The 22,040-nt window shown below is 31.8% G+C and overlaps 3 protein-coding genes across 4 annotated transcripts in view; 2 read left to right on the top strand and 1 right to left on the bottom strand.

The window, feature by feature from the left end:
• The window catches only part of LOC125054988 (GTPase-activating protein CdGAPr), a 71,825-nt gene extending 71,127 nt beyond the window's left edge, over positions 1-698 (bottom strand). The window contains exon 1 of the mRNA XM_047657145.1: positions 325-698. The gene's annotated coding sequence lies outside the window, so the exon portion shown is untranslated. The remainder of the gene's footprint in view (positions 1-324) is intronic.
• Positions 699-2,279: 1,581 nt separating this feature from the next.
• Positions 2,280-4,062, top strand: LOC125055534 (glucose-1-phosphatase-like). The gene has a single exon (XM_047657999.1). It carries the CDS (start codon positions 2,496-2,498, stop codon positions 3,690-3,692), a length of 1,197 nt encoding a protein of 398 aa, XP_047513955.1. The 5' UTR covers positions 2,280-2,495; the 3' UTR covers positions 3,693-4,062.
• A 270-nt stretch (positions 4,063-4,332) lies between these two features.
• The window catches only part of LOC125055097 (probable multidrug resistance-associated protein lethal(2)03659), a 46,022-nt gene continuing 28,314 nt past the window's right edge, over positions 4,333-22,040 (top strand). Inside the window, exons 1-2 of one of the 2 annotated variants that reach the window (XM_047657336.1) lie at positions 4,333-5,093; positions 21,331-21,490. In XM_047657336.1, coding sequence (XP_047513292.1) covers positions 21,411-21,490 — 80 coding nt within the window. In that variant the 5' untranslated portion in view covers positions 4,333-5,093; positions 21,331-21,410. The remainder of the gene's footprint in view (positions 5,094-21,330; positions 21,491-22,040) is intronic. The other variant, XM_047657335.1, reaches the window with a different exon arrangement.

Here is a 22,040-nt window from a genome sequence, read left to right on the forward strand (position 1 = left end):
AATAATAGTGCTCGAGGCTAGAACAGAATATTCATTGCCATAAATACAAAAAAATTTAATTAATTTTAATATCATCTTACCTATTATAGTAAAAGGTTACTTCAATATATAAAAAATAGGTAAGTATTATTATACGCCCAAGGTAGAAAAAAATTGCTGTTATGTATGTTGGACTGTTTTAAAATTTAAATAGTACTAGATAATGTACTCTACAAATATCTGAAATTTAGCAACGCAAAACTGCTTAATATTAAATAAAAATGGAACAAATTTTTACTTAAATTTTTTTAAAAAGCAGTTTTTTGAATAGAAGATAAATCTTACCTTGTAACAAGATTCTATTTCTTAAAATAATCCATTGGCTGAATCGATGAGAACAAACCAACACAAACACTTTGCACAACACAATGAATATGTTATATGATACACACAAATTTAAAAAAACTTATGGAAATCAACCGATGCCTCCGCGTCAATCGTAATGACAACAGAAATTTTTACGCCCTTTAAGACCAAACCCTTATACAATTTCCAGTCTTGCTAATTAGAAACGATGCTTCGCTTTATTTCAAATTTAATATTTTTTTTCATATGAAAAATGTACCAAGGGGTACCCTTTGCATGGGCACAATTCGAAATAATTTATTATTCATTACCGTACTAAGCCATCGAGACTTAAAAACACTGTGCTTAAAAATTATGGCAAGCAAACTGCAAAAGCCGTCGGAGTCAACAACCGCTTGACAGCTGACATAAGTTTTATGTTGCCAGACTAAGTAGGTAAAAAAAAGTTAAAATAATTATTTGAAAGCTTAAAAATATATTTTTTTCAACGGCAGGGTTTTTGATTGCTTTATATATTAATAGGTGATTAGACGCTGAATTTCTCAAATAAGAATAAATTAAAAATAATGTATTCCCACGTACAATATACAGCAATAGCCTAGCTCGCTAGTGATGATACGAAACATTTAGTAGGCGTTAAATATTAGAGCCAAATTAATTTACAAAAAAAGTGCGTGCGTACAAAGTACACAATGTGTACATGTTATGTCAGAAGTGAAACTTTTTTGACAAACTAATTTTTAACTCTTGTTCATATTTATACAAATCTAAAATTTTAGATTTCCGAGACTTAGAGGGAGGGAAAAAGGAAGATAGGTTAAGAATTTAATGAATTTAATTGTCATTAAAATATTAAAAGTGTCGAAAATTAATACAAATTATAAATTTATTTCTTCAATAATAAAAACACGTGGCGTTTTAATTCGGAATTTGAGATTGCAATAAATTATTTTTCATAAAATATTAAATACATACTAATATTTCATAAATTTTCTTTACGAAATTTTAAAAATAGAATTTCTATAAAGTAATGCGCCATTCTGACTCTCTCTCAATCGGTCTCAATCGCTCTCTCCCTTTTCTTCGACAAAAACGCTGCAAATCTTCGTACGCTAATACGTATTATTATTGCGTTTCATCCGTAAAAATTTTACGCTCATGCGCCAAAAGAAGTTTCACTTCAAAAAATTATGAGGATTTCTAACATTAAAATAATGTCTAATGATTATTGTATAATGGTACTTTTTTAAATGACTTCTATTAAACCTTTATCACTATCAGGCGAACGTTTGACCTTATTCCTTAAACTGAGAAAACGCCTTATATAACGGCTGAGTATATATATATATATATAAAAGTTAATATATATACTCACGGGTTATCTATATTAATATGAATATGTACCGGTCATTGGCTTTATTAACAACAATAATTAGTTTCGCGAATCACAGATTATACCTAAGGGGCAATTTAAACTAACATTTTAGTGTAAAAATGCGACATATACTCAGCATAGTGTTTTTCTTATATACTAGATCAACATAATAATTTTCCTTAAGAAGTTAGAAACACAATAGATTTTTTTGGCTTGGCATCGTAAAATCGCTTATGATGCAAGCTCGAGAATGCGGATATAATGTTAAAAAGTCAATAAAAAAATTTAAGAATTTATTTAGGGTCCTAGTGACAATTATTTTTGCAGTGCCATGGTGCTGCATGCAACATGTATGGTAAGGTCATGTTACAAATATTAAATGCACTAAACTAAATTTCATAAAAACGTAAATTTGTCTTTGTTCTGACCATGTATTGGTTTTATTAAATATTTTCAATTCTATTTTTAAACTTTCTCAGCGTCGAGTTTAACATACTATCAACAAAACTTGATTTACTTTCACTCGTAAAGAAAATACTCTCCTCTTTCCAGTCTGAAACGGGCCTAATACGTGATAACATCAAATTGTTTTCGTGATTTATTTTTCAAATACCAGTAGCGTTGTAACTTGTAATACTTAATACGATTAAGTTTGTAGCAGTGATAACAACAGACGTTTGATCACTTTTTACGCACAGTGCAACAAGAAATACGTGTTTAATGATATATCTTACAAAAACTCTTTGACATTGTGCGACAATTGTGTAAAAATTATATGTTCAAAATGGTAAAAATTTCATCGTTTTTATTTCTTATCTTCGTTACATTTTCAAAAAGTTACGATCTAAAACAAGTTCTTATATTAAGTCGACATAATATAAGAGCGCCACTCTCATCAAATTTACAATATCTCTCGAGTAACACGTGGCCGATATGGAACGTGGATTCCGCATTTTTAACTGCTAAAGGTGCATTGCTTGAAGGTTACATGGGAAGTTTTATATCGAATTGGTTAGTGAAGAAAGGTTTGCTTCCAGCAGGATGTCCTGAACAAAACACTGTGCATGTTTACGCTAACACGAGGCAGAGAACAAAGGCAACTGCAAAAGCATTTGTAGACAGTGCATTTAAAAACTGTAACATAACTGTATACAGCAAGATTTCCAATAAAATGGATCCAATTTTCAATCCCATAATACGAAATGATTCTAAGCAATTAAAGTCTGCAATAATAAATGAAATGGAACAAAAATTATGTAGTCTAAATTTGAATGAGCCATACTCGAGGTTGAATGATATTGTGGATATAAAGCATGCCATGATATGCAAAGTTGATAAAATTTGCGATTTTGAGAGAGCCAAAGATGACGTTTTTTACGAAATAGGGAAAGAGCCCAACGTGAATGGACCTTTAGGATTCACGAATTCTATAGTGGACGCATTTATTATGAGCTACTACGAAGGTATGAATATTACAGATGTTGCTTGGGGCAACATGAGAACTTCAGAAGAGTGGAAATTATTCTCAGCTATAACAAGAGGAAACCAGGAAGTCAGATTTAACAGTACTGTATTAGCTAAAGAAGTAGCGAAACCATTATTAAAATACATTTATAATATTTTAAATAAAAAATCGCCCAACTTTACATTGCTTGTTGGACATGATTCAAACTTGAATTCAGTTATGGCGGCAATAGGTTTTAAGCCGTATGTGTTGCCAGACCAATATGAACTCACGCCCATCGGTGGGAAACTTGTTTTTCAAAGATGGCATGATACAAGCACCAATGAAGATTTACTAAAAATTGAATATGTTTACCAAACTATGGAGCAGCTAAGAAATGGAGATGTTTTATCAGAACATAATCCTCCAAGAGTAATAACAATGGAAATTGATAACTGTGAAAGTGATATTGGTGGGTTTTGTTCATGGAATAGCTTTATATCTATTTTGAAATCTAGTTTTAGTTAGATTCACAATTCTAAGGTATAAAATAAAAATTGCTATATTTTGTAAAACCTCGATTTAAAAAAAAATTATTAGATAATAACCTAGCTTCAATTTCAGCTAAACCTTCGATTATTATCTGTTGATTATTATAATTGTTGTTTTACTCGGGGCTAGCTAATGTCTATACGGACTATACCTATAGTCGCCAGACTTCCTAATATTCATTGATCATTCTCTTATTATTTCAATACAGTTTTCATTGTATGTTGTAAGCAGAAGTGATCAGTGTACGGGTACTGTAGACAGTGTAGCAGTAGTACGGGTTCATTGTCTTCGCAATTTGTACAAGTTAAAATTAGCCTGATCATATTAAATATCGATTATATTTTGGTAGGTAAATTATATTTTTTTTATTGCATACAAAAATTAAGGCTATTTTAATTTTAGTCCAAATAATAGGTTATAACGTAATTATAACGATAATACATAATAGAGTCTGGCTAATGAAAGAAGATAACGAAAAAGCGCAGCAAATTCAAAAAAAATTAGTATGGTATCCCTAAAAGTTTGATATATTTTGTGGATTAAACTTACTTGAAACTTGATTTTATTTTATTATTTTTTACATTCATAGTAACTGTATTTCTATGAAATTAAATACTATACGTATTTAGTATTTTACTATTGATACGTAAAATGAAGAGCATTGCATGGAAAACTAAAACTATATTTATTTTAAAACACAACTATATTGGGAATAATCAAATCCTGCCAAAGAAACGAAATATTCTATCAAATAAGACAAAGTTAAGGCTATTATTGCACCTGTTAACTATTCGGAAAAAAAATATAAAATAGAAATAAAAATGAGTAATTGCATGAAGTATCAAGACAATAAATCATACTAACCTAAGAAATTCAATGACATTCTGTGTTGCCATCCGAAAGTTTTCAAATAATTCAATTATCTTCTTTCATTAGCCAGACTTTACTTGTAATGATTATAATGTAATGCTCATTCTAGTGCTATTGTCAAGTGTCAAACTTCAATCAATATAGTTGATTTTTCATTTGACAACTTTCAATTCACAATTCACATCAGTATTTGTCGTAGTCTTCAACGGTCAACCGTAGACTAACTGTAATCACTTCACAGTTCAGACTTAAGTGTTTCATTTCACACTTCACTCTCCACTCTTAATTATTTCATAATTCAAAATTCATTTAAAATTTCATGTCAGTGTGAGTGGGAGTGTGGATTGTTGTCAAATTTTGTTACTTTTATAATTTGCGAATGTCTTAATCTTAATCGCCTCAAAGGAAAATTAATATTTAACCAAATATATACCTCAAATTTCCGGCCGCTAATTACTGTGAATGTTAATATTGTGAAACCTGTTTATGGTCTCCAAAATTTCCATGGTAAGTTTTTTTGCTAATTAATATGAACCATCAATCATCATTTCATATTATATTTATTTAAATGAAACTTTTTGTATTTTGAGAAGATTTACGTAAATTCATCGTATATATTCACGCTATAACTATGCAGAAATATATTGCATATAATTTATATCTTGCGTGTTTAATTCTCTACCATAAACTATCACCGAATTTCATTATAATATTACAATTAGTAACTACTGAAAACTTCTTGGTCTTTATGTAATTATATGGTTTAAAAAATGTAATCCAAGACTATATAATATAAAGTTAAGTTTTTTTAATTAAATGTCGTATTACACTTAAGGATTTTTTATTTATATTTCAACTAGGTATGTAAAAATAACATAATCCATAAAGTATGATTTTTTTTTATCTTGCAGTTAGCAGACTTGCCAATTTAATATTTGAGGTTTGGAGGGCATGATATTAAATGACTTACCTGTCTTAAAAACTTGAGTAAAACAAGTCCAATAATGTCTGATTATGCTGCATTAACACTTCAATTCTACTATTACTGCCACCAAGCTTTGAATATTTGTTAATGTTCCCAAAAAAATACTTTTATAATTAAATGTGCCTGTATTCTCGTAGATTGAAATTATTAAGTTTAGAATAAAGAAAAATTTGTAATATAGAGCGGCAACTTATGCCGAAGTAAGAGGATTGGTACTATCATCACTAAAAGATAGATTGCCACATATGTAAGAAAAATTTAAGAATACTTACACCAATTAAGAATATATTAAGTGACCATTGTTAACCAACCAATTTAAATTAATCAAACAGTATCAGTTATGCAGCATTCAACATTCTTCCAATCAACTACAATTTAATTGTAATCCAAGCTTATTTGTCTATGTATTTGTGTTTAAAACCTGGAAATGTTTTAGATTAAAATGATTTGATAAAAGAACAATGTGATGAATTTATCTCAGTCACACATCAGGAAGTATTGTTTAGATAACTATATCTATACATATACTACAAGTACCTTTTAACAATTGGTTTTATGAAGTTTTTTGACATTTAAACTATTGATTAATCTTTACATATTACAATATTGGTTGATGTATTATGTTGTTTTACCATATGAAGACAAATAAAATCTTGATTATTTTAAATTCCGTTTGGTAGGCGCAAAAGGCTAATACTCAATTAAGAAATAATATAATGTGCAGAAATGTGTCTGGGCCATGCTACGAGACGTAACTTTTCTTCAATTATGTATGTGAAAATATTAGTGATTAGAGTGTTTACAAAAAGCTGTGGAAGTGTTTTTCATGCCGCGCTTGGCATTGATTATTTCGTCTGAAAAACAAGGTCATCGAATGCCTAATCTACATACAACGGTTCTCTTACGACTTATCCTTCCGCAAAGTAAGGTTATAAATAAAAATTCTTACTAAAGAGTTAGGTAGGGCGGGGAACATTAACCCCTTAGAGTTTTCTTGTATAATCTAAGGGTTCTCCAATATAATTAAACTATTATCTATTATATAATATTCTCGTGTCACAATGTTAAAATAAAAATAAAATATGTTTATTATGGAACATAAGATACAGGTATCACTTATTCCACGTCATTGAATTTGAATCTGTAGGCATCCCTACTCGTCGGCAAAGAAGACAGAGGGTGTAGGCCGAGAGAAAAAACCGGCGTAAAAAACTCTCGACACTTTAAAATAGCAAATCATCAAACAACACTTATTTTAAAACAAATATCGCAAATTAATTAGAAGTAGCCTGTCTAGCACTAGTCCCAGGCCCTTTTATCAACTAGATAATTGTTATCTTTATAGTAAGCCTTATTACACAGCTTTTCTTTAATACCTTTCTTAAATTTATTAAAAGGCAGAAATAAAAGAGCCTCTGGGATTTTATTAAAGATCTATCCCTTTTCCCAAAAAAGAATTACTAACATAAGATAGTCTAGTTCGTTCTCATACTCCTCCGAAACGGCTCGACCGATTCTTATGAATTTTTTTATGCATATTCAGTAAGTCTGACAATCGGCTACTATCTTTCAAACCCCTAACTGATGTGAAAATTGGGGTGGCCACTGTCCACCCCAATTTTTTTTATCATCACATATACATATACATAATAATGTAGCATTAAAAATTACATATAACGTTAATTTTTACCCCTTCTTTTATTATTGTAGATAGTTAAATAGATAAATGATATACAAGGCAAAACAAACGTTTGCCGGGTAGCTAGTGTATATCTATTATTTATAAACTCTTTAATTGTTCTATTAACTATACAAAAGCTGTGAACGTAAATGTTAATGCGGAAATAAAATGATCAATCAAGCAATAACCGTCTAATATTACAGACTAAAAATTAAAATTGTTTTTTTGTTGTTTAGTAAATAATATAATGGTATGACTTTAAGGGTCTGTTTTACAATGTACGGATAAGTTCTACATAAGTTCCATATTAGCTATTTATTACTTATTGGTAGGATAAACACTATTGCTGCGTTTCACGACTGTCAGATAGCGCTAATCGTCACATAAAGTCCATCATAAGTTATGAGTCTGAGTCTATCTAGTCTGAGTCTATCTAGTCTAAGTTTATCTTCCAAATATTGTATGTGTTACATAGCTATTTGGTACTTTATCCATACATTGTGAAACAGACCCTAAACACAATCAAGTTCGTGTTAGTAGTTACAGTTCTCGGAAAGTAAAGAATTCCATTCGTGCAAAAATACTTACATGTAGTTTTGTTCAAGGATTTGTGAATTGTTATATATAGAAGCAAATTTACCATTTTTTATAATGATTAAGCGCAGGACACCGTAAAGTTTTCATACCTGAGGGAGCTTGGCTGTAAGTTCTTTTGTCCCTTTCTGATTTCTTTTTAAATTATAAGTAAATCTGTGTAGAAGCTTTAGGTGAAGTTATCTGTAGATTTTAATGGTCGGTATTTATACTTGTATCTAAAATTGAAGTACTTTACAAGTATTAAGTAAGCAGATTTACTGCAATTCCCCCTCTTTCAGCAAAAGTAAGCTAAGCTCTAAAAAATAATAGTACATAACCGTATTAATTTTTTGTAGGAATCCTTGAAAATGCATTTCGTTTTCAAGCATAGACAGTGTGGGTAATATGTGTAAAAAAGTTAATAATAACTTGACGTAATCACTTAATAAGAAAATCTAAGACCCCCCCACTTCCCCCTATAGTTCTTACGTAATACTTGAACGACCCCTTACAGAAAAAAACTATACTTTAGATTGCTTTATATGAACAGTTAAACGGTTGCCGTATTAAATAATAGACAAGATTAAAATACCTTCTTATGGATAATCCCAAGTATTTCAATGCTAGTAAACAAAATAGAAAATTACGGTCAATTAACGACAAAGGACGTTTAGGCATAGTTACTACAATGACCAAGTAAAAACTTTAACATTACAATAACATGTAAACATATACTAATAAGATAATAAGCAATAAATGTTGCCCAATTACGCTCGGTTCAGTTCACTTCGGGTTCCAATCAAGCGGCTGCCAGGGAATATGATTGGGATCCTTTCGTAGCGTAACTAATTTCAATATTATGCAATAATTTTCTTCGACCGCGTATGTTTCTACGAATGCCATAAGGCATAAACTCAAACTCAAATTAGCAGATATACCCAATATAGGTATCTATATTCATAGATTCATGAAGGTTTCGGTGTAGTTATTTTTAATTGATTGAAACAAATGGTATTGTTGAATACGCAAAAAATCTTTTGAGTACACGAAATCTACAGATCACTTGAACCAATGCGTAGTTTGACTAAAACAAAAAATGCATGACCAATTGTTTTTCCGGTACGAAAATGTCGACACCTTTGGATGTCGACCTTTGTTCACTGTCTTCGACCGTGAAATTATTCAAATGTTTTGGCTGAAATAAACTTTGTGTCGTTGACGTATATAACTGAAACATAAAGAGTTTTAGGTTGGCTTGATTAAAAAAAACAGTGATGCTATAGCTTTTAGGTAGTGTTGCCCAAAATCGGTCTTGGTCTTGCAGTCTTGGTCTTGTTCTTGCGTTTTTGCAAGACCAAGACCAATACCAAGACCGCCTTATTATAGCAAGACCAATACCAAGACTGAACCCTGCAAGACTTGAGCAAGACAATACTTAAGCCTGCAAGACTCTTGCGTCTTGCAGTTAAGACAAACTGAGATTTGGGCGTTATTAAGTAGGTATTTGGTTTTAATCCCGATTTTGAGAAACGTTCCCCAGTATCAAAACCGTAGGTATCACAAATCATAACACTAAACTAAGGGCTGCAGTTGTATTTGTAATTGGCAACGTGCCGCTCGTCTGAAAGCACCCTGAAACGTATTGTATTGATTAGGTAGGTAAGTACTTATTATATTTCAACAATTTATTAAGTAGGTAGCGTGTTAATACTCACAAATCTGTTCCCTAATAACTTTCTAGCAAAGTTCATTCCTTGTAGGTATCTACCTATAATAATATGTTATGCTTGTTTATGTCTAATGTGCAGATCTAACGTTAGTACTCGTAGGTTGGTATGTGCTTAAAATTATAGTTAACAAAATTATATAAACATCATGTAGGTGTGAAACTTATGTTTCAAAGTTTATATTATTCTTCTATTTAGCAAAATTTAAAACTAACAGCGAGTCGAGTAGGTCTAGTAACAGTTTCTACGGCAGCCAATACTATGGTACAGACGCCAGCACATCAAGCTACTACAATCTATCAAATTTCTTCAACAGATTTTCAAGTTTATCGCTAAATAATTAAGGTTCAAAGTTGATTGGGGAAATGTGACGTTCTGCGAATAAACTGTTGGTCGGTCGGTGTATTAAATACCTACTTATTTGATAATTTACCGACAAAGACGCGGTTTGCAACAAGTGTAATTGACACTGAGCGCCGCATTCGCCGACAAAGAGTACGGACAGAGGCACACAAATTTTTACCTATTTTGGTAGGGTTGGTATAGGAGTATAAAATTAAATGACCTTGAAGATGTCCCAGCAGTAGGTAGGTATAAATTGAATGCTCTGAGTTTTTTTTTATTTAAATACATTCTCACACTGCACTGGCTTGAATTCGAACACTACAGCGTTAAAAGCTGTCGGGCGAGATGATAATTAATAACTAAGTAGGTATTGCATCTATTGAATTGCGAATATTTTGATTTCGAAATAATCATTGTTAATATCGGTAAATGATAGATAGTGAGTGATACCTAGGTACTAAAATGTGAGCAGCAAGATTGAAAAGTGTATATGCCATGTCAGTGCTTTCAATAAGTTTATTTTAAAAAAGCTCTCTAGTAAGATTTAGAGTTTACCATTCAATTACACACAACATATTATTGAAAAACAAAAATTATGAAAAAGATATTTAGACTGAGTACTTAGGGTCGATTCGACCAAACAAGAGTAAATCTTAATCTTTGAATAAATCGTCAGTTAATCGAGAGTAAATAAATTTTACGTTTTACCAACTACAAATTCTAAGAATAGTGGGCCTATTCGGAAATTGCAACTATACCGCCGTTTCGCACGGAATAACAGCTATTCCTAGAATAATTTAATGGCGTCAGTCAGTCCAATCAGCTGATTTCTGTCATTTCACAAATATTTATTCTGTGTTTTAATTTCAAGTCAACGCAACGCACTAAATTAATAGTCTGGCATTGTATAATGAAACGTTTAAACAATTTATTATTTATTTATTTATTTTTAGATTTTTTATTTTCTATAATATTAGAATGAAATTCAACTAGGCTCAACAGAAGTTCCTTTTTAGACGAAAGCCTCAAACAAACAAGAAATAAAAACTTTTTGTTGTCGTTTGACACCTGTTAAAAGCTACTTTTTCACACTATAATACGGCAAAATCGAGTTGACATGATGTATGCTCTTACACTGTCCCGTTGTAGAACAACATTTATTTGCCGAGTTTTATTTTCGTTCACCATTTTCTTGCTATTCGCGTATTGTTATTCCTAGCGCAATTATACTATCGATTACGTGGACAAACGACTACGGATTTACTCGAGATTAAAATCATGGAATAGATTATTCTTGGTATAGTTACTCGTGTATAAATTGAAGTTTGGTCGAATCGACCCTTAGGAAATTAGTAGAAAAAATATTCTATCGTGGATACCTAGTTATTAAAAAGTGGATAAACGTTGTGTTTACTTAATTTTATTTTTCTGTGCTAATGCCAACATTGACAACCCCACCAAAATAGGTAAAAATTTAGTCCGCTTCTAGACTTTGTGTTGCCGCCGTCGCTTTCATGTCAAAGGTCGCCGCCACTGCCCCTGTTATAAAGAATAAAATAAGTTTCCGGGTGCTCAGAACGGACGCAAATAGATTATGTTGTCCTCGCAAGGAAGAATGTAGTCGTAAGGATAGGTAGATTTTATAAAAATTGTTGTAAGTAATCAAAATATACCTAGTTTATATTATTACTAGCTGGCCTGGCGAACATCGTACCGCCTAACAGTCGATTCTTTATTTGTTTAAAATACTTATTCTGCTATTCGGGACACCGGTCTAGCTAGTAAGATAAAAAAAGAAAATTGATAAGACAACAAATACATTATGTCAAAAAATAAAAATTTACCTTCCCGGAACCCCTCCACTAACACTTGAACTTTATGCTATGGTATTAAAGTTCAAATTCACTTTTAAGTATTATTACGAATATTTTGTATGGGAATATAGAAAAGTGTTGTTTTTAGACTGATTCACTCAATTTTATTTTAATTTTTCTCCGTAAGAACCATCTTCGTACTTCAAGGTATATTATTAAAAAAAATCAGACAAATCGATCAAACCATTTTCATGTTATGTCGTGACAACGGAAAACGGGTTTCATTTTTATATATAGAGATTACCTATTATACCTTTTTAAAGGACATTGCACTGCAAAATTGGAAGTGGGTGATTTTAACAAACTTGAAACGTGGAAAAGCTCCAAATATGAGCGACGTCACATTGCTTTACGCATTTTGTTTTAAAATCATCGAGAATTGCAGTGTCGGTTTATCAACTTCTATCGTACCGACTCTAGTAGCGACTATTGTCTTCAGCGATGATTTACTAAATAAATAAAAATAATCGTCGTGTAGGTACGACGATTATTTTTCTAAGGAATACAATTTTGTTGTAGTAGGTACCTACATCGTTTCTTACTTACACATACTTTAACGACAGTACCTACGTAGCAAAGCGCGCCAGTCACGAGTACGACAAATTGCCTAAAAAATGTACCTACGCACACTTTAATGAAATCTGCTAATCTCAACACAATGCCTGTAGCCTGCCTGCTATTATTGGTTGATGAACATTGTACATTGGTGAATGCTCCAGGATAGCCCGCAAGCCTCCACAAATAGCAATAGGCAAATAGGTATTTGCAAGTCTTGCGAGACTTGCAAGACTCTTGCTGCAAGATCAAGACCAAGACCAAGACTGAGAGCGCAATACCAATACCAAGACCGAGACCAGGTGTATTGACGCAAGACAATACCAAGACTGGCCTAAGTCTCGTCTTGGTCTTGCATTTGGGCAACACTACTTTTAGGTTTGGTCTATCTGTTGTGTTTCCCCGAGGGAGTCGGTACGGAATAAGTTTAAGGAATTAAATATTATGACACCATCTGGTCAATATATTCTTGAAGCCTTGTTGTATGTACAAAAAGGATTATAAAACAAATGGTGACTTTCACCAGTATAATACTCAAAACAGAAATAATTTGAGTGTACAACCAACCAGGCTCCAAAAGATAAACCACTCCTTATATTATGGAAATTGTATTCGTTTTTACAACAAACTTTCAAGCGAAATTAGAGAATTATCACTAAATAAATTCAGAGCCCTCGTTAAACGTAAATTAATCAATCAAACTTTTTATAAATTTGACAAATATTTAAATGATCCTAATCCTTGGGATTGATTTGCTTCAGTTCAAACAATTTATATAACTCAAAACTTGGCGATTCAAAAGAGTGGCGAAAAGTTTCTTGCCAGTTCTTCTTGCCCGCTCTACGCCCTTGACTTGCGAACAGGTAGTAAATGTAAATTTAGAATCAATTTAACTTCCTTTTTGACGTTCATAAGTGTACATGTGTACTTATATGAATAAAGTTATTTTGAGTTTGTGATCATTCATTTTTCTTAATACACAAGATCAGCCTAATATGCCTGACACACGCCGTCGACTTTTTTGGGTCTAAAGCATGCCGGATCCCTCACGATGTTTTCCTTCTTATATATGTACATAAATAAATTAATAATATTTGTAAGTGAAGAAAATGATGTATCGATTCTCGAGTTGTGCAACACTGTTTACAAAGTGCAGTTCCTGTGAAAATGTCGTTAGAACGGTTAAATATTTTGACATGTGATATTTGTATACATATCTCTCTCTCTTCTCCAACCAACGTATTGAGTTAATTAATTAAAATTCTTGACTGCACACCTAAATTTTGTACCACTGGTTTCATATGAAAAATCCACCAATGTATACGTATTTCGTACTCCTACAGATTACTTATATATAACAAAAAACTAATACTAAAGATATAGCTATAATACATATTATATACAATAGCTGACCCGGCAACGTTGTTTTGCCATGTATATTATTTCTAGGAAACATTTTTTAGTTCAATAAAAATAAATATCTAATTTAATAAAAAATAGGGGTTGATCGTAGAGGGGTAAAAAATAAGGGATGACTGTATTTTCATATGCTGTATCATAAAAATGTAAAAAAAAAAAAAATTGTCTAAAAAATAAAAAAAAAAAATTTATAAGTTGGACCACCCTTAACATTTAGGAGGATGAAAAATAGGTGTCCGATTCTCAGACTTACTGAATAAGCATAAAACATTTCATAAAAATCGGTCGAGCCGTTTCGGAGGAGTATGGGAACGAACCTAGTGACACGAGAATTTTATATATTCGATATAGCTACAGACATTTACGAAAGGAAAGAAATCTTTGAATTAATTTAATACTATAATATATATATAATTTAATACATTTAATAATTAAAAATGATAATGAAACAGATTCAGAAATTTGATGCCAAGACGTAAAGAGCCACTGATTTTAAAAAGGTAATAAATAAAACGTTACTTTCTTCGTCTTCTGTAATTAATAACAGTTAACAATAACATGATTTCCAAGGATATCATTAAACAACAGTTTAGTTCAAATAAGCAGTAGCGTATTTATAGCGAAATTACATTTATGCTCACAACAGTTATCACTGTATGTAATCTTTGTTTAATTGCTTTTCAAAGTCGAGATTCATCTTAATAAATAATTACGAAATATTATAAATGGTTGTTAGGTTATGTAGGTTTTCCTTATCATCTCGACGTCCGTCGTTCAGTGTTGCCAGATGGTCTCGGCGACGTACCAAAAGTCAAAAAGTCAAAAATCATTTATTCATATAGGTAACACAATGTACAGTGTACACTTATGAACGTTAAAAAAGAAATATACATTAAATGCTACTAATAGCCCTAGACTTTGATTTCCAAGAAATCCCCTAGGATACCTTTAAATACAAAATATATATAACATATATACAATTAGTTAGGTTAACCACACGGATCCTATTTTTCGATGTGTTCGTAATTCAATTTAGTTCCAAAATCAGGAACATGATATACAATAGCAAAAAACTATTTGGCGAGTTCTTGAAATTTTCCCTAAAAAGCCCCCAAATATTCCTTTCCCCTATTCTGCCCCTAACTCGGTTGAGAAACCCCGAAATCTAGGGTGAAATCCTCTGATCTGGCAACACTGTCGTCGTTCCAGAACTGAGCGTTTAATGGCAGTATTTGCACCAGCTGCCCACCGTTGTATTTCCGAACTAATTCGACTTAGGATCAAGAAAAGAGCGTACCTATTCTTAAAAGACCGGCAACGCACTTGCCCTGTGGCTATGTGAGTGTGTATGTATATGGCTGAAGGCTCACCTAATAATATGTATTAATATAATATGAATTTAATGACGTGGAATAAGTGATACTTGTATCTTATGTTCCATAATAAACATATTTTATTTTATTTATTTTTTAATGTAAAATCTTATTTACATTTTTCGTAAAGATGGATGAATATTTCATGGAATAAATGAGGCTAAATTATAATTATTATACGACAATTTAATCAGCATATTTAGCGTATAATAAAAAGTGTGTATTACATTTGAGATAAGAAACATTGCACAATATGATGAAATACAGTTTGAATAGACGATTTATTTTTAAAGGACAAAAATGCCTTGATTATTAAAAGTACGAGGATTAGGATATAGCAGATAGATAATGTTGCTCTCAATAGAAAGACGTAAGAGGAATAACACCTCTATGTTTATATAGAGAGGGTTTATTTTGCTATAGCGGTCACTCAAGGTGATTTGCCTTTGCCTTGTAAATGAACTAAAATCGATGGACTTTTTGGGTGGGGTGGAATTAACAACTAATTTAGGTTTAATATCAATGTATGTCGACGTTCATTCCTTAGGTCGCGAGTTCAATACTGCACAAAGGATTCTTTCTAAGTAAATTCAAGGTTATGAAAATCCTATCAGATGAACAGTAAGTACATAAATAAAAATAAAATAGTGGCGCCTATAACCTTTTAGGTCTGGGCCTCAGATTTCTGTATCATTTGTCTAACACATGCTGTCGATTTTTTGTATCTAAGGCAATGCGCAAATAGAAAGAAAGTCCATTGCTGCACAGTTGTCGCACGCTGTGGAAAGTCGAAAATAATATTAACAATTACGCGTCATTATAGTCCCCGCCCCGAACAAACCCCCCCCCCCCCCCCCACAAATTCGTTACATAATACTTGAACGCTCTCTAAGGTGGAAGTGCATTTGCGCCTAACCCTAGGAGTAAGTACGTAGATACCTATCTATAAAATGCAGATACTTATGGATATGGAAAATTATCAAAAAACAGATGTGATGAATGATCAAGAATGATTAATTACGTAATTCGACGTATTCCGGTTGGGAAGTGGTGACTAATTGCGATAATTGCAAAATCAATAATTTATTAAACAAAGTTTTAATTAAAATCCTATTCTATGATTATAAAAATGATTAAACATTGGCTATTTGTCAATATTAAAACAATAAGTACAAATTTACAAAAGCGAGACGAAAAACGGAAACAAAACAAAAACGCCACGAAACTTGGCTAGCATTGTTTCCAATGCATAATAACAACGAAATTATTTTAAAGAAACTGAAAATTAATCTCACAAAGAAAGCAGGCGGAAATTTAGCGACCTTATTTGACTTTAAAATGTACATAAAACTAATTAAAAACAATATGAATTTAACACAATGAAAATGAAAAATATATTTTAAATATAGAACAGTACCAGTTTCGTTGTAATAACAATTACTTATAATAATTAAGATATTTGGTTATTTAGCTTACGTACGACTTACGAGCGGTCATTCACCGATGAGTATCGTTAACTTCTATATTGTGTTAATAATTTAACATTATTATTATTAATTGTAGCGAGAGCAGTGTTGGCTTAGTTGCTTCAGCGTGCGACTCTCATTCCTGAGGTCGTAGGTTATATTGCTGGATTTACCAATTGATTTTCTTTCTATGTGCGCATTTAACATTCGCTCGAACGGTGAAGGAAAACATTGTAAGGAAACCGGCTTGCCTTAGACCCAATAAGTCGACGGCGTGTGTCAGGCACAGGAGGCTGATCACCTACTTGCCTATTAGATGGCTTGAACAAGTTTTCGCCACTTTGAGACGAAGCGAGAAATGAATAAAACAGCAATATTCAAATCTGATTTATCGTAATAAAACAAAATCTTAAATACTACTTACATCTATTCACACATATATAATATTATTCTTGTGAGAGCTGGTGGTGTGTCAGCTGTTAAAATTTAGAACAACCTCGTGAGCCGTGTCAGCAGTTGGTCAATGTTCAAATGAAATCTGAACACTATAACACTACGCCCTTTGGAAAGCTTACCGACCAATTGACGTCAATGAAAAATCAATAATGATGATAAACTTTCGGAAATAATTTTTCCTAAACCAGTAGCTCAGGTAAAACACTTAAATAATCTTCAAGTTTTTACGTGTTTAATATTCATTTTATCATTCTTAAATTACACACTATTAAGATCGAATTGTTACTATCTCTAATTTTAACTACATTTGGATGTTATCTGTTATCAATGAGTTAAATGATGTATCAATCAAATACAGTCTCCAACGAAATTAACTCAAAGACACTATTCGCATTAAATAGGCCATATTATTAACAAGCCTTGTTATCGATTTGACGTATCTGTGACCGTTCACTGATGAAGGGATATTTTTTCATATTAGCTTTTAAAAATCAGGTTTTATTCTTATTACTCTCTATAATCTCTTTTATATAAACACCTCTTATCTTTTCCATCTGTTTAAGCGTCATGTACAGGGCGTACCAAAGTTATGTGACATGAAGGGAAAGTACCTTAAATATCGTAGGATATTCTTAAAGAAGTTATGTTAGTTTTAAAGGTTAGTAATTCTGCATTCAAAGATTTTCTAAAAATTACTTACCTCGTCTGGGAATCGAACCGACTTAAATGTAAAAATATATAATAGTTTATCGTGACTATAGTAATTATATTTGTTTGTAATTGTAAATATTACTTTATTTATTTCCCACATAATTATTACAGTTACTACTAATACGATAGAACTACGCAATACCTTCACCAGTAATTCTACAATTAAAAATACATTAAAAAAATATACATCTTTCTTTGAATCGGTAGACATCCCTACACATCGACAAAGAAGACAGAGGGTGTAGGCCGAGAGAAAAAGACGGCGTAAAAAACTCTCGGTACTATTTTAAAATGGCCAATCATCATACAAAGTGACTACGGCAAACAACAATTATTTTAAAACAAATATCTCAAATTAATTAGAGGAAGCCTGTCTAGCACTAGTCTATCCATTATATCTTATGCAGCCGTCACGTCAGTTTCCTTAAGTACTCGGACAAAGAAAGCTCTCTTCTGAGGCGTAGTTGGGCAAAACCCACCATTCCCAGAAAAAACGGGGTCGGGTATATATAACCCTGAATGTTATTGCATGTGAGACGGATATATTTAGTAGCACACTCGCTGAATGCAAAATAATTATATTTTCTTATAAAAAGGTTTAGTTTTTTTTGTATTCACATTTTGTTTATATTGTTTTTAATTGAATTTTTATATTGATAAGTTTTCTATTGTATTAAGTTAATAGGAAATAAATAAATATTATTTTTATGTATTTTAGAACCTATAGTGATTCATGACTCTTAAGTTTTTATTATTTTATTTTGGTTTTGTAATTGTGTATGTCTTTTTATTTACTCTTTTTATTTAAACTTTACGCTTAGTATTTATTTTTCCTTATCAGAGTTGCCTGGAAGAGATCGTTAGCGATTAGCGCCCGTTGCCTCCTTAATTTATGTTATATGTGAATGTATAGATCCCGGCAAACTTCTTGAGCTTTAAACAAGGGAGTGGGGAAAAGTTTGCGCATCTGGGACACAAACGTCAACTGATTTACCAATCACGCGATCGACACGTCACTCTCCCGCCAACTAATACCTAAAAATCGCTTTTGAGCAGGCAAGGACATTTGTTCAAGATGTTTGCCGGAATCTGTATATATGTATGTATTTATGTTATCTGAATATGTATGTAATGCAAAAAACACATTTTTCATACATTCAATTATCATATTAATCAGCGTTTTATCTGTACATAAGTCTTAAATATAGAGTTAACATTACATATATACACTCCCAATTAGTTCTACAATCAGATGATGTTGTCGTACTGTGGTTCAGTAGTCGTTATGTACGAATTTTTAAACTGAAATCTTGTGAATTGTTATATATTTTCGTTTTTCTTATTTGTATGTAGATTACGTATTTCTCGACTTTTACATTGTATATGTTGATTTTCGTTGAGTTTTTCCTGTTGTTGGGGATTTCCCCAATGGGTTAGTCAAACATTTACTGATACTTTTACGCTAAGTAAAAGACGAAATACATATGTGTTTGTAGGTGTCTGAAACAACTGAGGTCGTAGGTTCGATCCCTGGCTGTGCACCAATGGACTTTCTTTCTATGTGAGCATTTAACATTTGCTTGAACGGTGAAGGAAAAAAGTCGACGGCCTGTGTCAGGTACTGGAGGCTGATCACTTACTTGCCTATTAGATTGAAAAATCATCATGAAACAGATTCTATCAGATTCTGCGAAAGAAATACATAAAATTGTTCAAAGTTAATATCGTTTCCTTACTGAGAAGTGAAGGTTGTTAATTCTATTGTCTATTTAATAATGCTTTGACCATAAATTATCGTGCAAATGTGATTCATGAATTGTATTGTTTTGACATGACTTCGTTGACAGACCTTGTCTAGAGAGAATTTAAGAAGATGTAACTTACTAACACTAGACTTTGGTAATCCGAGGGTACTGAGTTTGGTTCCCGACAAAACTAACTCGCCAAGGCATATAAGGATATATGGAAATTTTCACTTGCAAATGGTTCTTGTAAAACTGTTTACGCATTACATAGTATTACGTAAATGTATATTTATCAAATTATTTATTTATGTCTTTACACGTTATTACCTTATACAAAAACATACATATAAAAAAAAAAAAAAGCAGGTTGACATAAGTTATAAGGCAACGAGCAGCCTTATCGCTAACAAGCGATTTCTACCAGGCAACCCTAGTATGGAACAATAAAAAGAAACACCTACAGAGGGTAAAGTACAAGAAGTGCATAAATAATATAAAAAAAAACTAAGGAAAAAATAAAATAATTATAAATAGGTTGAATTGTTAGGATTAAAAATATATTTTCAAAAATTTCAAATACATTAATATTTCAACAATATTTCAATGAAAGCAGACTTTACTATCAATACAATTTTAAGTTACGTTTAAATATCGTAATTGCTAAACAGTGGTTATTGAAAAAATAGAACACAAGAACAGAGTGTCTTCCCCTTAATAGTGTTATTGGACACTTATTTTTAGTAACTTTATTTTAAGTAAATTAGGTTATACTTAAGGACCTATTCGGTAGCTAAACTCCAAAACGTACATAGTTTCTTTCCATTTTTCGTCATCGTTTCTTGAAGTAGAGCGAATTGAAAAAATATATGGTGAAGTTGAGTAGGTAGTTTATGTATCCATTTTGAAAGATCGATACACGATTTAAATAACTTCGCTCGATAGAAAAAAATCCTAATATAGACAATTTTTGACACTTTGAATATTATTTATGACAAAAATGTATATAGAACGAGATTGTAAAATGTACACGATATATTTTATCGCAGGCCAAGTAATCCGTTTCAGAAAAAAATTTGATAAAATTACATTAATTTAATGTTTTACATAACTAATTGTTATTACGGGCCGGCGCGCCTCAGTGCTCCAGCTCTCCACTGCGCCCCGCAGTCCATCCCGAGACACTGACACAGCAATTCGTGTTGGGATAGGGCCTTAAGTTACTTATTAGTCTTAAGTTAGGCTAGATGGTACTGTTCAATGATGTGAAGACATGTATTAAAAAGTTTAATACACGAATATAGTCTGTACAATTACGTTCTAAAACTATCATTATTCATATTGAAACAAGCATTTAGTTATTCTATCATTTGATTATATTAGTTACACAAGGCTTAATGTTTGTCTTATATGCATCTATAAATTCAGGTGCTCAAAGATAAAGGTGACAATGGATGATAAATAATTATATATATTGTTGAGAGGTTTTAAAATTGACTTTGACGCATGCCCTAGATAAAACTTGCATATTTGAAATGAGAACATTTTGAAGGTGTATTGTAATTTGTTCCCCTTTTGTGACCCGTCATGGCGGTACAGCGTATAAACCAATAATCAAAGAAAAAATATGAGAGATATAAAAAAAATCCCTTTTCCTATTCGGTTAGTTTCAAGTATGTAATGCGTGTTTGCTGTGGTTGTGTGGCTCAGCATTATGCTGAGGAGCAGAATGTTCCACAGCGCTGGTCATTCTGCCAGAGACCACAGCAGCTAGTTATACCTCAGTCGCAGGAAAAATAAAGAAAAGGAATGTATTAACACCTATATAAAATAGTCTTTTTTGTTTCAGTGTGCCATGGATTAAACGTGATACGAAGCAATAATAAAGTGCAATTATAAGTGTATAGTCCTATAATGGATCCCGGTTATTTTGATACGGAGAGAGAACAGAATCCGCGGGAGAACGCGAATTTGTTTTCTAAAACATGCTTTTGGTGAGTACCCTCTTGAGATTTTTTTGTCTACCCTCATTTACAAATGTTTTGATTTATTTTTATATATCTGTATGATGTTAACAATATTTTTGTATACGATACCAAGTACATATATTATTACCAACTGTTGTAAGGCGGAATTATGAATACAATTTGTACTAGCATTATTTCGATATAATCTTTTCTCTTTAAATAGACTTAAAAGCCAAACTATTTTTTCTAGTCTGATGTCTTCTATAAAACTGTAGTACAGCTCTATTGTCAATGGTTTCCATAGCGTACACGATTAAAGAATATTTTTTGGTTTATTTCACACCTTGGGTATCGTATATTCATATCCTAACTATGATGAAAATATTAATTATATAATATATAGCCAAATATTTATATATGTTTATCGGTTCTAATGGTGAAATTGGTTTCGGAGTCTATTCAATGCAAATAATCAAATCTTTCCTCTTTATTATTACAGCATAGACTAGCGTCATTGATATTTTACATTTTCTTTTCTCGAATAATTTCCGAGTCATAAGCCACTCCTTGAAACGTG

Source organism: Pieris napi, chromosome 13 (genome assembly GCF_905475465.1).
Source record: "Pieris napi chromosome 13, ilPieNapi1.2, whole genome shotgun sequence".
Taxonomy (NCBI): Eukaryota; Metazoa; Arthropoda; class Insecta; order Lepidoptera; family Pieridae; genus Pieris; species Pieris napi.

Bases quoted from the DNA above. Each gene is read 5' to 3' on its own strand.
- LOC125055534 (XM_047657999.1), top strand. From the start codon at position 2,496: ATGTTCAAAATGGTAAAAATTTCATCGTTTTTATTTCTTATCTTCGTT.